Source organism: Vespula pensylvanica, chromosome 14 (genome assembly GCF_014466175.1).
Source record: "Vespula pensylvanica isolate Volc-1 chromosome 14, ASM1446617v1, whole genome shotgun sequence".
In the NCBI taxonomy this organism is placed as follows: domain Eukaryota; kingdom Metazoa; phylum Arthropoda; class Insecta; order Hymenoptera; family Vespidae; genus Vespula; species Vespula pensylvanica.
The window spans coordinates 4162154-4176260 of NC_057698.1; the positions used below are offsets into that span (position 1 = coordinate 4162154).

General features: G+C 29.3%; 1 protein-coding gene and 2 long non-coding RNA genes across 12 annotated transcripts in view; 1 reads left to right on the top strand and 2 right to left on the bottom strand.

Annotated features, from left to right (window-relative positions):
* Nucleotides 1-358: 358 nt before the first annotated feature.
* LOC122634229 overlaps nucleotides 359-14107 on the bottom strand; it is a 14963-nt gene continuing 1214 nt past the window's right edge. Inside the window, exon 2 of the long non-coding RNA XR_006328336.1 lies at nucleotides 359-2557. This is a non-coding gene — a long non-coding RNA (uncharacterized LOC122634229). The remainder of the gene's footprint in view (nucleotides 2558-14107) is intronic.
* The window catches only part of LOC122634230, a 28070-nt gene continuing 16405 nt past the window's right edge, over nucleotides 2443-14107 (top strand). The window contains exon 1 of the long non-coding RNA XR_006328337.1: nucleotides 2443-2560. This is a non-coding gene — a long non-coding RNA (uncharacterized LOC122634230). The remainder of the gene's footprint in view (nucleotides 2561-14107) is intronic.
* The window catches only part of LOC122634225 (myocyte-specific enhancer factor 2), a 57408-nt gene continuing 46934 nt past the window's right edge, over nucleotides 3634-14107 (bottom strand). For 6 of the 10 annotated variants that reach the window (XM_043822945.1, XM_043822948.1, XM_043822949.1 and 3 more), the window contains 7 exons: nucleotides 12540-12656; nucleotides 11462-11665; nucleotides 8040-8198; nucleotides 6984-7119; nucleotides 6586-6842; nucleotides 6015-6196; nucleotides 3634-5349 (listed from right to left, as the gene is read on the bottom strand). In XM_043822945.1, coding sequence (XP_043678880.1) covers nucleotides 4896-5349; nucleotides 6015-6196; nucleotides 6586-6842; nucleotides 6984-7119; nucleotides 8040-8198; nucleotides 11462-11665; nucleotides 12540-12593 — 1446 coding nt within the window. In that variant the 5' untranslated portion in view covers nucleotides 12594-12656 and the 3' untranslated portion in view covers nucleotides 3634-4895. The remainder of the gene's footprint in view (nucleotides 5350-6014; nucleotides 6197-6585; nucleotides 6843-6983; nucleotides 7120-8039; nucleotides 8199-11461; nucleotides 11666-12539; nucleotides 12657-14107) is intronic. The other 4 variants (XR_006328335.1, XM_043822953.1, XM_043822952.1 and 1 more) reach the window with 4 other exon arrangements.

A 14107-nucleotide genomic window follows, 5' to 3' on the forward strand; every position in this document is an offset into this window, starting at 1 on the left:
TCTTTTTTTTTTCTTTCTTTCTTTCTTTCTTTCTTTTTTTTTTTTTTTTTTTTTTTTTTTTTTTAATGTAACACATAATACACTGCCCAATATAACAATATAATACATAATATATTCCTTTTTTATTTTTGCTTCTAATTAATCGATCAAACCGCATCGAGCAACAATTTCGTTCGACAAAAAAAAAAAGAACAAATAAAATGAAGAAGAAAGAAAAAAAGAAGAAGAAAATAGAAGGAAAGGGAAAACAAAAAAAAAAGGAAAGAAAAGAAAAAATAGAAAAAGAAAGAAAGAAAATAAATATAATAAAAATAAATCTAAATTGTTAGGAAAAAATAAATAAATGAAAAAAAGAAAAAAAATCTTTACAAGCATCTATTATATAATAACTCCTATTGTAAACAAACGTAAACAACAAAAAAGAGAGAGAAAAAAAAACTTATCAAAGGTTCAAAACCCTTTTCTTAGAATTACAATCTAATTATAAGTGCGCGATCCAATATTTTGACAAAATATTAATATCTTACAGTCACCGGTTGTGCCCACCAAGAGGAATACATTTGTTTTTCCTTTTTTGCCTTTAATTACATCAACTTATATCTTTTGTTGATATATAACTTACACGTACTCCATATTAAAAATATACATTGAAACGTACATTACGTACATGTACTTAACGTACATTTAACAAGACGCTTATAGTTAGATGCTTACTATGCATTTACTATATCGTATTTTTATGATAAAATAGATCCGATAGTACATTAATAAATCTTGCATATATATAAAGTACTGAGCATGCTTTTACATCACATTGTGATCATTTATATAAGTGTTGGTGTAAAAACTGGTAAATTACTTTCCATTAAGCTCATTATGCATGATAAAAATGTCAGAAGTGATAACGAGATGTATCGTACAATATATATATATATATAAGTATTTCTCTTTTAATTTCGAATTTAACGAGTAAAATTTTGTTCGAAATCTGTTGTTTCATATTTTGTTTACGGCTTCCTTTTTTTCTTTAATCAATTCGAAATGTTAACAATGATAATTAAACTAATTAATTTAAACTAAAACAATGCTGCTAGAGTTATACGCAGAATAAATATAATGATGACAAATTCATTGACCGAATTGCATTTTGAACTTGCGAATATTGAATTTTAATGAATGATCTTTTTTATTCTTCTTTTCTTACTTTATTCTCAAATAAAGAGTATAAAAATGTTTGTGCAAAAGAGAATAATTGAATTGTGCTGATTTCAGGATATTGCAATCTCACTTCGAATAATTAATAAATAGAAAATAGGAAAAAGAAAGTAATATATATATATATATAAAAAAGCAGTTTACAAGACATCTAGACCAGACACTTATCTTGCTCTTTCATTTTCTCTTTACATTGCAAGAATTTATAATGTCAGATATTTATACATATTTTCATGTGTGATATACTAATAAAATATCAATTAAATATAATAAATTTTTCGTGTGTGTCAATAGGAAAAGTTTAATAACTAGTGAAGACATATATATATATATATTTTTTTTTTTCAATACATTAAATTTTACTTCTTCATTATGAAAAATAACAAGTTCTTTATACTTTTTTTTTTTCTTTCGTTTGATAAAAAAGTGTGTTGGCTAAGAGATTGCACTTTGTGATCATTTTAAAAATTTGTGTGATTACGTTAGGAGAGACTATACGTATATATAGATTTTTCTTTATATTTTATATACCGATTGTTCGTACAGTCATCTGAAACATACCTAATATGCAGTGTAAAGAAACTGATCATATATATATATATTCAAGATTATATTACTTTTTTTATATAATCTCTTCATTTTGTTTTTTTTTTTTCTACATAATAATAACAGGTTGCTTTCCCATGAAACCCTGCTTTATCCACCAATTTTTAACCGGTAGATTTAAAATCAGCTGATCATTCTCCTTACAGTTATCAGACCGTGTACATAATTTTTTATCTCTCTTTATCTCTCTAACACATAGCAACAATTAATATTGCACAGAACATTTCAGGAAAGCACCCTAACAGGAGGGCCACAAGTGGTGCCAGGCACTATTCATTCATAATATACCTGCATATTCCATTAATAGTTACAAATTATTTATCAAATACAACTTCTTGAGAGCAAGTCTCATCAGGATACATCTTGAAAAGAATAGAATCGAGACTGTTTCAATATTATTCGCTGTATCAATATATTTCCTTTACTTTTTTTCTTTTTTTAATTTAACTCTAGGAAGGAGAGAGACTACTTTATATATAATGCAACTGCAACCCTGTTACTTGACCACGAAGACTCTTAAAAACGATTAATCATAATTAATAAACGTTAAAGAGCCAACATCAAACTTTTTTGTTTACGATGTCTCTCTCATTGTATTAATAAGAACATCACAAAATGACAGTTTTACAAAGGCATACGCGAACCCTCCTTAACCTTCCCTTAGTGCATTTAGCTTTGGAAGATACTATTGTTTCAAACTTTCTCTCTCTCTCTCTCTCTCTCTCTCTCTCTCTCTCTCGTGTGTGTATGTGTGTGTACACACACACACATATATATGTACATATATGTATACATATCTACTAGGTATACATATATATCTATGTATATAGACATACATATACATACACATACACATACATATACATACACGTATAATACGTATATATATATATATAATATCATACATACACACCACACACATACATATATATATATATATAATTAAGTTTTCATCGTGTACTGTGTATCTCTTGTAACTCATATATTTTACTTTGGAGATGCTTTTAAACGTTTGCGACGATAATATTAAGATTACAATTTGTTAAGGTATATATATTTTTTTAAATTTATTTATATATATATGCTTTTTGTTGTAGTTGTTGTTGTATTGTTATAAGTTTTCGATATGACATGTACCTGTGAGATAAGCTCTCATTGTGTGTGCTTGTTTTTTTTTCCTTAATTTTTTTTTTTTTAGGCTTTAAGGGTTGCAAGTTCCTACACTTTTTTCTTCTCATGATTTTCTTTTATATCAAATGTGCAAAATAGTTTGTGGAAAACGTATATAACACGTATATATATATATACATATATATATGTGTGTGTGTATATATATATATGCACGTCTATGTGTCTATATTCTTTTTATCGATCAACACTATATATAATAATATGTCTATTAACTATCTATATCATATTACGGCGTGTAATTCTTTTTCAATATATTAATTTCGAATCTTGTTCTATAGAGAATATCATGAATATTTTGAGTACAGTAGCCGACTCGCACATTAGCAGGCATAGACCGTTAACTAATTCACTTACAAGATCAACAATTCATTTATTATCCTTAAAGAGTATGTGAATAAAAGCAATAATTAAAAAAGGAAGGAAAAAAAAAACGAAAAAAAGAAAAAAGTGTTTGTGTGTGTGTGTGTGTATCTGTGTATGTATGTATATTTGTGTATGTGTGTTGGTGTGTGTGGTATATATATATATATATATATACTTCTCATTTTGTGATAATTATTATACATTGAATTTCATGCAATGTATATTTGTGCTCTTTCTCTTTTTCTTTCTGTATATATATGTATATATATATATATATATATATTGAACGGATTATATCTTATTAGTGACATAAGTACTCATGAGAATATGAAACAATTGCATATAAGAATATTACAGCCATAATAAATATGTGCAAAAAACAGACATATTCGTGTAATAATGTGTATATACTGTCGTAACATGATCATAAAATGTATCTAATGAACGGGTTATAAAAAGTATATCTTTTTAATCTGAACAGAGATAGACAATCCTGTGCTAAAACGAATTGATTATAGAGCGCCTCTTCGCACAATTCGAATATTAGTTTAAGTGACTAGATTAATTCTTCGTACATATCGGACCGATTTATACAGATCGACTTGAGTAGACACATATGATAAAAATTACTGATTGTTCGTATTTGATATATATATATATATTTATATATATATATATATATTCTGTGGAATCTAAATCAACGGGATATGCTGCTGACCGACTACTATACCACACAAAACAACAACGAATTGCAATGGTAAAATCCAACTTTGACAACCCTTACTACATATACACATCATTTCCCGATCATCCGCCATTCGTCCAATATTTCATTAGAATATTGGTAAACTTTCAAATTTCATAATTAGATATTGTGTGTGTGTGTGTGTGTGTTTGTATGTGTGTATGTATGCGTGTGTATATGTGTGTTTATCTAACATACAGTGATTTCCTTTTTCTTCAAAAGGAGTTTCTCATACAAGAGAGATGACAATGCGCGCCATGTCAGAGACACGTGTCGCACGTCTTTTTTAAAACCATCATGAAATTTTTATGACATATATACAAACAACACTTCATATTATATACATGAAAATATATTTATATATATATATATATGTATGTATATATCCATCATATATATATATACATAGAATATATATATATATATATAAAGTTTTAACATTATGGCACCGTATTTCTTTTTTTTTCTCTCCTCAAATAAATGTATTCTGTGTATAGTTTGAAAATATAAACAGATATTCTTTCTTAATTTTTTTTTTCTCTCTTTCCTTTCCTTTCCTTTCCTTTTCTTTCCTTTCCTTTCCATTCCCTTGTTTTTTAATCCACTCTCTTGGCTATGGCCAACAATGTACCATCCATAACCACTTAAAGTGAAGAAGTATATTATGTCTCAAGGACGTTTAAAATGAGTTTGTAATATATACTGGAACTCACAAGCACTATATGCCGTTGTACGTCGAGGTATGAAACAACTGGGTGCAACAATTCGATTGACATTAAGTCGCCCATCCTTCCGTAATCCTGGACCGTTTCATAAGCGGTCCATTTTCATAATCTGAACTATTTCCTCCGTTAGCAGCACTAGCAGCATGACTCGTCGTTCTTATATCACCAACCGTCCCACTACCTGGGGATGGTAAATTTGTTGGAGTTATACTACCCGAGTGGGATGGAGGTGGATTACTGCTCGGTCTGCTTGATACTAAATTTAATGTCTGAGGGCCGCCATGAGGTACATGATGTGGAGGTGGTGCACCGGTACTAGACGAAGGACCGACATTCAAGTTTGTATGATGCAAATTACTGGCGTTACTTGGTCCTCCACTCGAACCACTGTTACCTCCGTGTGGATCTCGGGGTGGACTTATCGGTTCACTTTTTATTTTCACTGGTAAAGGCGACGTCGATGGCGGAGGAGTGCTGCTCGAAACAGCTAAATGAGGAAGACCGCTGTAATCGAAAATATGTTTTAGTTTTAACCCGAACTCTAATATCCTTACGATTCGTTTCTGTTCTCTTCTGTGTAATTTTTTTTTAATTTTTCTTTTTTTTTTTCCATTTTTGTTTTGTTTTTTTTTTTTTTTTTTTTTTTTTTTTGTTTTCATTTGGGAGTAAGCGTACCCTTACGTTCGTTGGTTAAACGGTTAAATAAAGTAACGAGTTTGTTATAATTTCGACAAGACGTACCGTCGTTTCGTTCTTCTTTTTAATTCGTGACTATACTTCATAAGCTGATTAAAAAGCATATGGGGCTATGCATCGAATGAATGATTAATTAACTTATACGATACGAGTTGTATAGTACATGCGTATTAGTAAATGGTACGAATAGATCGTTGTTGGAAAAATGGCATGCCGAAAACCATTATCAAGAAAAAAAACTATAGAATTCCAGTAGAATTTGAATTGGAAATAAATAATAACAACAACAACAACAACAACAACAATAATAATAATAATAATATCACGTATAAGTAATAAATTTTGTACGATAAAAAATATCTCCTTGAAAATTTTGGAACTTAGTGAGAGAATTCATTTCATTTGTTAAATTTATACCCATCTGGATAAAAAATAGTTTTTTTTCATAAGTATAATTATGAAATATGATTTACCTGATGCTGGACATGGTGGCCGAATACATTGATAAGTCATCAACGTACCTCTGATGAGACCATGCAAGACTTCCTAGATCTGAGGAATAGTCCGTTGGACCAAAACTGGAATACCCAGCTGGTACCGAAGGTGTCTGTAATGCTACTACCGGTGTGTTCAATGCAGATTGTGTGTGACCGCTCTGTAAATCCAAAAAAAATGCCAAATATTATCATACCAATTTAAACGAGTAAAAGAGATAAACGAACAAACAAACAAAAAATAATAAAACTATTTAAATCCTTGAATGCACAACATTTTATTCATTTCATCTTTATTTATTTACTAGTTAGTATATATATTAAATATATATATTAAAAAAAAAAACAAATAAATAATATATATATATAACAATATATATTATTAATAAATAATGATATATATATATAAATATAAAATAAATAATAAATATATATATTAAAAAGAAATAAATAAAAAATAAGAATGTTATAACAATAAATTGTATATGAAAGGGTTATAAAATATTATTGCCAGTATTAAATGATCATACATATTAGCCAATACACTCACGTCGTAATTGGTGTCTTCAGAAAGTGGTTGTGTGAGAGGTGTCGGTATAACTACTCGAAGGTTGGCTCTGTGAGGATGTGGTGGTGGTGGAGGTGGTGGTGGTTGTGGCGAATGCCTTGATGGATTACTGCCTTTATTCGCGCTACCTCCACCAACTCCAAGTGCTGGTGAAGGTCCTGGACTAGGTGATCCGCCTAACGGGGAAGCTGATGGAGGATAGCCATTACTCATTTCTAACATTCCTCCTGGTGGATAAACTGTAAACAGGCAAATATTAACGTTTCAGGTGGTTACATTTGTTTGTTTCGATTTCTTCTCTTTTCTTCCTTTTTCTTTTATATTTTTTATTTTTCTTTTTTCTTTTTTTCTTTTTTTTTTTTTATTAATTCGAATATTACCTGAATCTGTTTCAGACGATGAAGGTCTGGGAGAAATGCTTGTATGTGCCATCTGAGGACTAGATCCAAGAAGAGATTCACCATAACTATTCACCGGCACAGTTACAGGTAATGTGTAATTAGACTGTCCCATCCCCTGTAATCAAACATTATACTTGTAATTCACTTTCTGCTGGATCATGGGAAGTTCGTAGAAATCACTAGAGCTAGTCCGGTTTCCACTCGAACCTTATAAATTCTGCAAATGAAATATGAAATATGATAAGGAACGGAGATAGTTGATACGATCGAATGAAAAAAGAAAAAAAGAAAAAAAAAGAAAAGAAAAAAAAAAAAAGAAAAAGTAAATAAAAGTTTCCATATTCCATTAGGTTGATTCATAAATAAATACCGTTATAAGCTAAGAACTAATTAAAATAAAATGGATATTACTTAATTATGCATCAATCCAATATAAATACGATTCTATTTTATAATTGGAATTCTTAATTGTATCATTTTGCATTGTATTAGATTGGTCGTACATTATTTACTGAATTTTTTAATTGGAAATTTCGATATTATAAAACAATGTCATTATATGAACAATATTACAGAGTATACTACAGTATACTGTATTTACCATAGTAAAATATAGTATACAAAATATTAGTGTCGTTTATTTGAAGAGATACGTAGTCTACAAAATTCCAAAATTATTTATCAGTCGAGTCGAATAATTTGAGGGGAAAAAAAAAAAGAACTTTTAAAGAACAGCTCCTAATTGCAATTGCAAATTATACTTATTTACCATGTTAAAGAAAAATATTGTTAATACTCATATTGGATTGGTCATAATCACTTGGACGTAGAAAAACTTACGAGTTATTTATCAGTCAACCCAATAGTACCAATTCTAACAAACGAATAAAAAGAAAAGAAGAAAAAAAATAGACAAATAACAAACAAATAAAAAAGAAACAAACAAACAAACAAACAAAAAAAGATGAAGAACGTTTCGAAAGTAGAAAGAAATAGCATTTGCATGTGACTCGATTATGTACGGCGATCACGTACCCTGGTGCCATTATGCTGGTGCCTCTGCATCATCATCTGAAATTCTTCGTCGATCTTGGTGTATTTCGCCTCGGTACGCGGGGTAAGATTGTACTCGATCGCGTCGGGTTCCGGACTCTCCGGAGACATGGCACCCTTATGTTCCTTCTTGTTGAGCGCCTGCAAGTGTCAGCAGACAGGTTCACGTGACCACACCGCCCGAGGGCACTCAACCTTCACATGCACGTTAATTTAACACCAACACACACGCGCGCGCTTATCCTAAGCGCTTAGAGGAAACGTTCGACCTCGCGACGCGTGTATTCGCAGGTGCAAATTATAGGCGTGCAGCGAACAAAAAAAAAAAAAAGAAAAAGAAAGAAAAGAAAAAAAGAAAAAAGAATCGAAAAAAAAAAGAAAAAAAAGAAGAAAATTCAAGATAAACTCTACGCAACTCTATGAATGAACGTCCTCCCTTATCCTTCGTGTACGAATTGCAAAAGGAAATGAGAATTATAAAATGATAAAGAATTATTAATTCCAATCGATATTTTTGTCTTAATTAATATTACGTAATTGTTTGGATGGAATTATAAACAATTTGATTTTATTTTAAATTATGTTTCTTTCCTTTTCTTTTTTCTTTTCATTTTATTCTTTAACGAATGTATATTTATATAGATCTTTCTATTTATATATTGATTTTTCTAATATATATATATATATATATATATATATATATTTATGAACTATAGTTAAATTTTATTCAAAAACATTTTTTTCTTTTCAAATAAACTCTACAATTCTTGTTACAAATGAAACAAAAAAAAAAAATTTGAAAAAATAAAACATTCTTTTTCCTAATTTATTATATTATTATGTTCATAATAATAAGATTGCTCTTTCGAAATTTACTTCCTTTTACTTTTCTTTAATAAATCATTTGTGAGAAACGGCCTTGCGAATACCATGACCTACATCGAATAATTTCCAACATTTCAGAGATTTCTCATCGCAGCAGCATATTTCGATGTGTTCGCGTGTGATAATTAATTATATCCTATTCTTATTTACATCATTAACAATGTCGCGTATATGTTGACATAAGATCGCCGCCACGTGTTTCTCGTTTGATCGCTAAAATCGTTTGGTTTCACTTAAACAGTAAGAGAGAGCGAGAGAGAAAGAACAAAAGAGAGAGAGAGAGAGAGAAAGAAAGAGAGAGAAATAGAAATAGAGAAAATTAGTGGTATAGTATTGTGTATATTTGTCATATAATTAATCGTCGTTCATCTCTCTCTCTCTTTCTCTCTCTCTCTCTCTTTTTCTTTTCTCCCTTTTTTTCTTTTCTTCCCTTTTTTTTTTTTTTTTTTTTTTTTTTTTAATAAAATCAACGAAAGACGGAGAAACACGTTCTCGCTTCTAAACAGACATCGATCCTACTTCGAGTAAAACCTGTTCCGACTTTATGATCGATTCCGATTCGCTTCGAGGAAGACGTTTTGTAAGAGAGTGCACTTCCAAGCGGGCCTTGGCATTACCTTTCGCAAGAGGAATTTAACGATCCCACCGTGTGTCTGCTAACTCTTTTAAACATTCACGTCTACCATCTCAATTCGATGCATCTCTATCTATCCATCTATCTATATATCTATCTATCTACCTATCTATCTATCTTTTTCTCTTTCTCTCTTGAATTTTACGCGCCCATCATTTTATTTCTGTTTGCCTGAACTCTTTTTCTTTTATCTCATTTTCTTTTATTTTGTTTTCTTTTATTTTGTTTTAATTAATGAATTTTATGTTATGTTAGATATGTTATGTTATTTTATGTTAAAGTTGTATAGGAGTACATACTGATCATTAAGAAATGACATTTTTTTTTTATATTATGACGTCATATATTTGTACAATAATACAAAAAATTGCCATATCTTCTTGACGAGTATAGTCTTCGAACAAATTTAATAGGTTAATATCGTCATGAAGATAATTTATTTATTTATATATATTTATATATATATATATATATATATATATATATATTTCGCTTTTTCTTTACTTTTATACTACATTTTATTTATATAGTATCGTTTTTATTTATAAAATTTATTATGCCTTTTCATTTATTTATAGCGTAAGATTCATTGTTTTGTTTTTTTTTTATATTCTTTTATTTCCTGGATTTCAGATAAACAAATTTATTTCAATAATCATTTTATTTATATTCTATTATTTTGTTTATACGTCTCCGATCTGTTTTTCCGATTTGTTATACATAATTTTTGTTTATTATTATTATTATTTCCTTTTGTTATAATTAATGAATATTTTATGCATTAATATTATTTGCATGTCTACGTTGGACATTATCACAAACATAAATATATATATATTTATCTATCTCTCTCTTTTCACGTTGAATTTATACGAATTAATTATATTCGAAGCACGAAGATCAACACGTCGAGTACAACACGCAGCATACGAAATTAACGAAATTTCATTCGAACGAATTATTCGAATACTTGATACATTCATCTGTATACCTCTCAATTCTCGATTAATTCTCGAATATATGATTTCTCATTCGAAATGAGAAAAATTAAATTCGTCATATATTCACCCGAATGATCTATGATAATTTTCTTGCGAAATTATTAAAGGTTAGCGTACGATAAAAATGAATAAAAATTATAATAGATAACGAAGATTTATATAATTAAATACTTATCAGACTGTTCTATAAATTCGATATAAAAAACATTTAAGCAGATTTAATTATCAAACAAAATGATCCTAGATCTCAAATTTCATATTTTCATCGTTATGTTAGAACAAAATTTATTTTTAAAATATCTATCATCTAATTTCGTTATACAAGGTGGACTTTTTAATACGGATAACACCTACACACATTTATTTACCGGAAAAAAAAGAGAAAAAAAAAAAAAATTGTAGATTTTTCATCTCTTTTTTTTTTTAGTCGTTAAATACGAACAAAAGTTATTTTTAAAAGTCAATTCTTTAAAATATCTGTTATTTAATTTTGTTATACAAGATCGATTCATTAATATGGATAACACCTACGTACATTCATTTATCGAAGAAAAGAATCGTAAATTTTTAATTTCTTTTTTCTTTTAGTCGTTAAATACGAACGAAATTTATTTTTAAATGCTAATTTTGTTTTTTAATGTCTCTTATTTAATTTTGTTATATAATGTGCACTCCATTAATGGATAATATATAATTATCAAATATAAGAATTGTAGATTTTTAATTTCATCATTCTTTTTTTTCTTTCTTTTTTTTTTTTTTTTTTTTAAATTAATCACTCATTTATGAATAAGAAAAGACATTCGATTGAAATGTCACAATATAGGACCTAATATATCGCTATAGAACTATTCCTACAAAGTGCAGCGGATAAATCGACTCACCTCGATGATATTCTTGTTGGTGAGGGACTCGTGGGGTTCGTTGTACTCGGTGTACTTGAGGAGAACCTTGTCCATGTCGGTGCTCGCATACTGGTACAGCTTGTTGCTCGAACTAAAGATAATCAGCGCAATCTCGCAATCGCATAGTACCGACAATTCGTACGCCTTCTTCATTACCCCGAATTTCCTCTTGTTAAAGGTCACCTAGTGTGCAAACAGAGAAATCATTTATGGTGAACGTTTTACTCTTCCCATTGGTCAAATTAAATTAAATCTATTTCAAATGTAATCACGATATTATTTAATCCATTTAAATATAATACGAATCCAATTTACTATCTTTTTTTCTTTCTTTCTTTCTTTTGTTTTCTTTTTTTTTTTTTTTTTCAATGAAAAAAGTGTAATCCTTTGATACAATGATTACAGGGAGACGAAGGAAAGTCACGAGTTTTTTTCGATGATTTAATAAATTTTTTTTTTAATTTTCTTCCAAAATAATTGTCTAATATACTCTCTCAATGTAACTTTATAATCAGGAAAAAAAGAACTAAAAATTTCTCGAAAAGATAATAGGTACTTGATTCGTAAAATCATGTAGAAACTTTTGGCCAACCCTGTATTTCGATATTACATTTCGTATATTTATGTAAATATTCTATACGTTCGTTTCTATAAAAAATGAATAGAGAGGAAAAATCAATCTCTGGTTGGCGAATTTGAATTAATTTCAATTAAACCTTTATTAAACATTCATTTGAATTTAATTAATTTCTTCTGACGTTTTTAACTGAACTTAACTTCGATTTAATTTCTTTTTTCGAAATTTGAATAAAAAAATAAAATTAGTATCGCATTAAAATAAAAAAAAAAAAAAAAGAAATGAAATAAAATGAAATGATAGAAAATAAAGGAAAAAAAAAAAAAAAGAAAAAGAAAAAGGGGAGGGGGGATGAAAAATGAAATAAATCTCAGTTAGAATTGAAATCAAGAGAAAAAGAGATTGGGAAAGGAATATGAAGAGAAATACGATTGAAATGATGGAAATATCGATTTTCCATTAATCATTCTTCGCAAATACCTGACGGTTCCGTTCGTCCGTGATGCGCGAGATCTGAATCTTCTTCCGACCCATTGTTGCACGATGTCGTCGAGAAGAAAGAGTTTCTCAGAACCACTGGATGGAATATTAAAAACGCTGAAACGAAAGAAGAAAAAGAAGAGTTAGTCGTTACCACTTATAATTTTTATGGGATTTATAAATCATAATTTATTAACAAGAGTAAACAATATATATATATATATATATATATATATATATATATGTATGTATGTATGTATGTAAAAGAGAAGAAGGAAAAAGAAAAAAATTCTCATCAACGAGAAAGAGAGAAAGAGAGAGAGAGACAAACAGACGGAAAATACGATTCACTTTGAAAATGCAAAGCGTACACGACAGAACTAGACCGGCACTTTAAATTCTAACGTTGAATAGAAGGAGCTTTTGCATATGTCTCGCTTTTACGTATCGATTCGATATTCTCTATGTGTGTGCATGCATACAAGGCAACGCGACTAGTTTACAAAAGTTCAGTAGCACTTTTGAACAAAAGGCAGAGTATGATCAGTCGATTCGGTAAAAAAAAAAAAAAAAAAAAAAAAAGAGAGAAAAAAAAGAGAAAAAAGAAAGAAAGAAAGAAAGAAAGAAAAAAAAAGTTCCCGTCCTCTCTGAAATAAAAGTGTAGGAGCGACTATAAGAAAGAAAAGGGATAAAAAAGATAGAGAAAGGGAAAGAAAGAGAAAGAGAGAGAGAGAGAGAGAGAGAGAGAGAGAGAAAATGTGAAAGAAAAGAAAAATCAATTATAATATTTATTAATTTCATAAACGCCAGAGCGTATACATGGCTCCTCTTTATAATCGACCATGTCGATTAAATAGTATACGATGAGAAAAGGGAGAGATGAATTAATGAATGCGTTGGGATTGTTGTTGCATGACCTTGAGATAATATTCAAGAATATAAATGTAAGAGAATAGATGGAGAGTCGAGTAGTGTGTCGTTGAGAACGCATAATGATTCCCTGCGTCGCGTCGTTTTATAATCGCCGTATTAGAAAGAAAAAGGAATATAAAATCGACAAGGAGAAAATAAAAAAATAAATAAAAACAAAATAAAATAGCGGAGGACAAGGAAAGAACAACATAGTTGTTCTATCATGTCAGTGGCAAGAAAATTGCAACTGTGTTATCTACGCGATATAGAAAATGTTAATGCCTACGTACGTGTATTAGCAAGTATCATTGTAGAAAAGAGAGAGAGAGAGAGAGAGAGAGAGAGAGACAGAGAGAGAGAGAAAGAGAAAGAGAGAGAGAGAGAGAGGGAGGGAGGAAGAGAGAAAAAGATAGAGAACGTTTCCTTTTCTAAGATAGAAAGAGAATGCTTAAAACGGCAGACTTCTACTACTACTAGACAAGCAAAACTTGTTATGCTAATCACGATAATTCATGCGTGTTATTTTAATCATTTCGCCTTTGTAGCCAAGCAATCAGTTTCAATTTAGTGGACTTCTTTTCTTTTTTTATTTTTGTTTTCTTTCTTTTTTTTTCTCTCTATCTCTTTCTTCCTTTCTTTTCTTTTCTCTCTCTCTC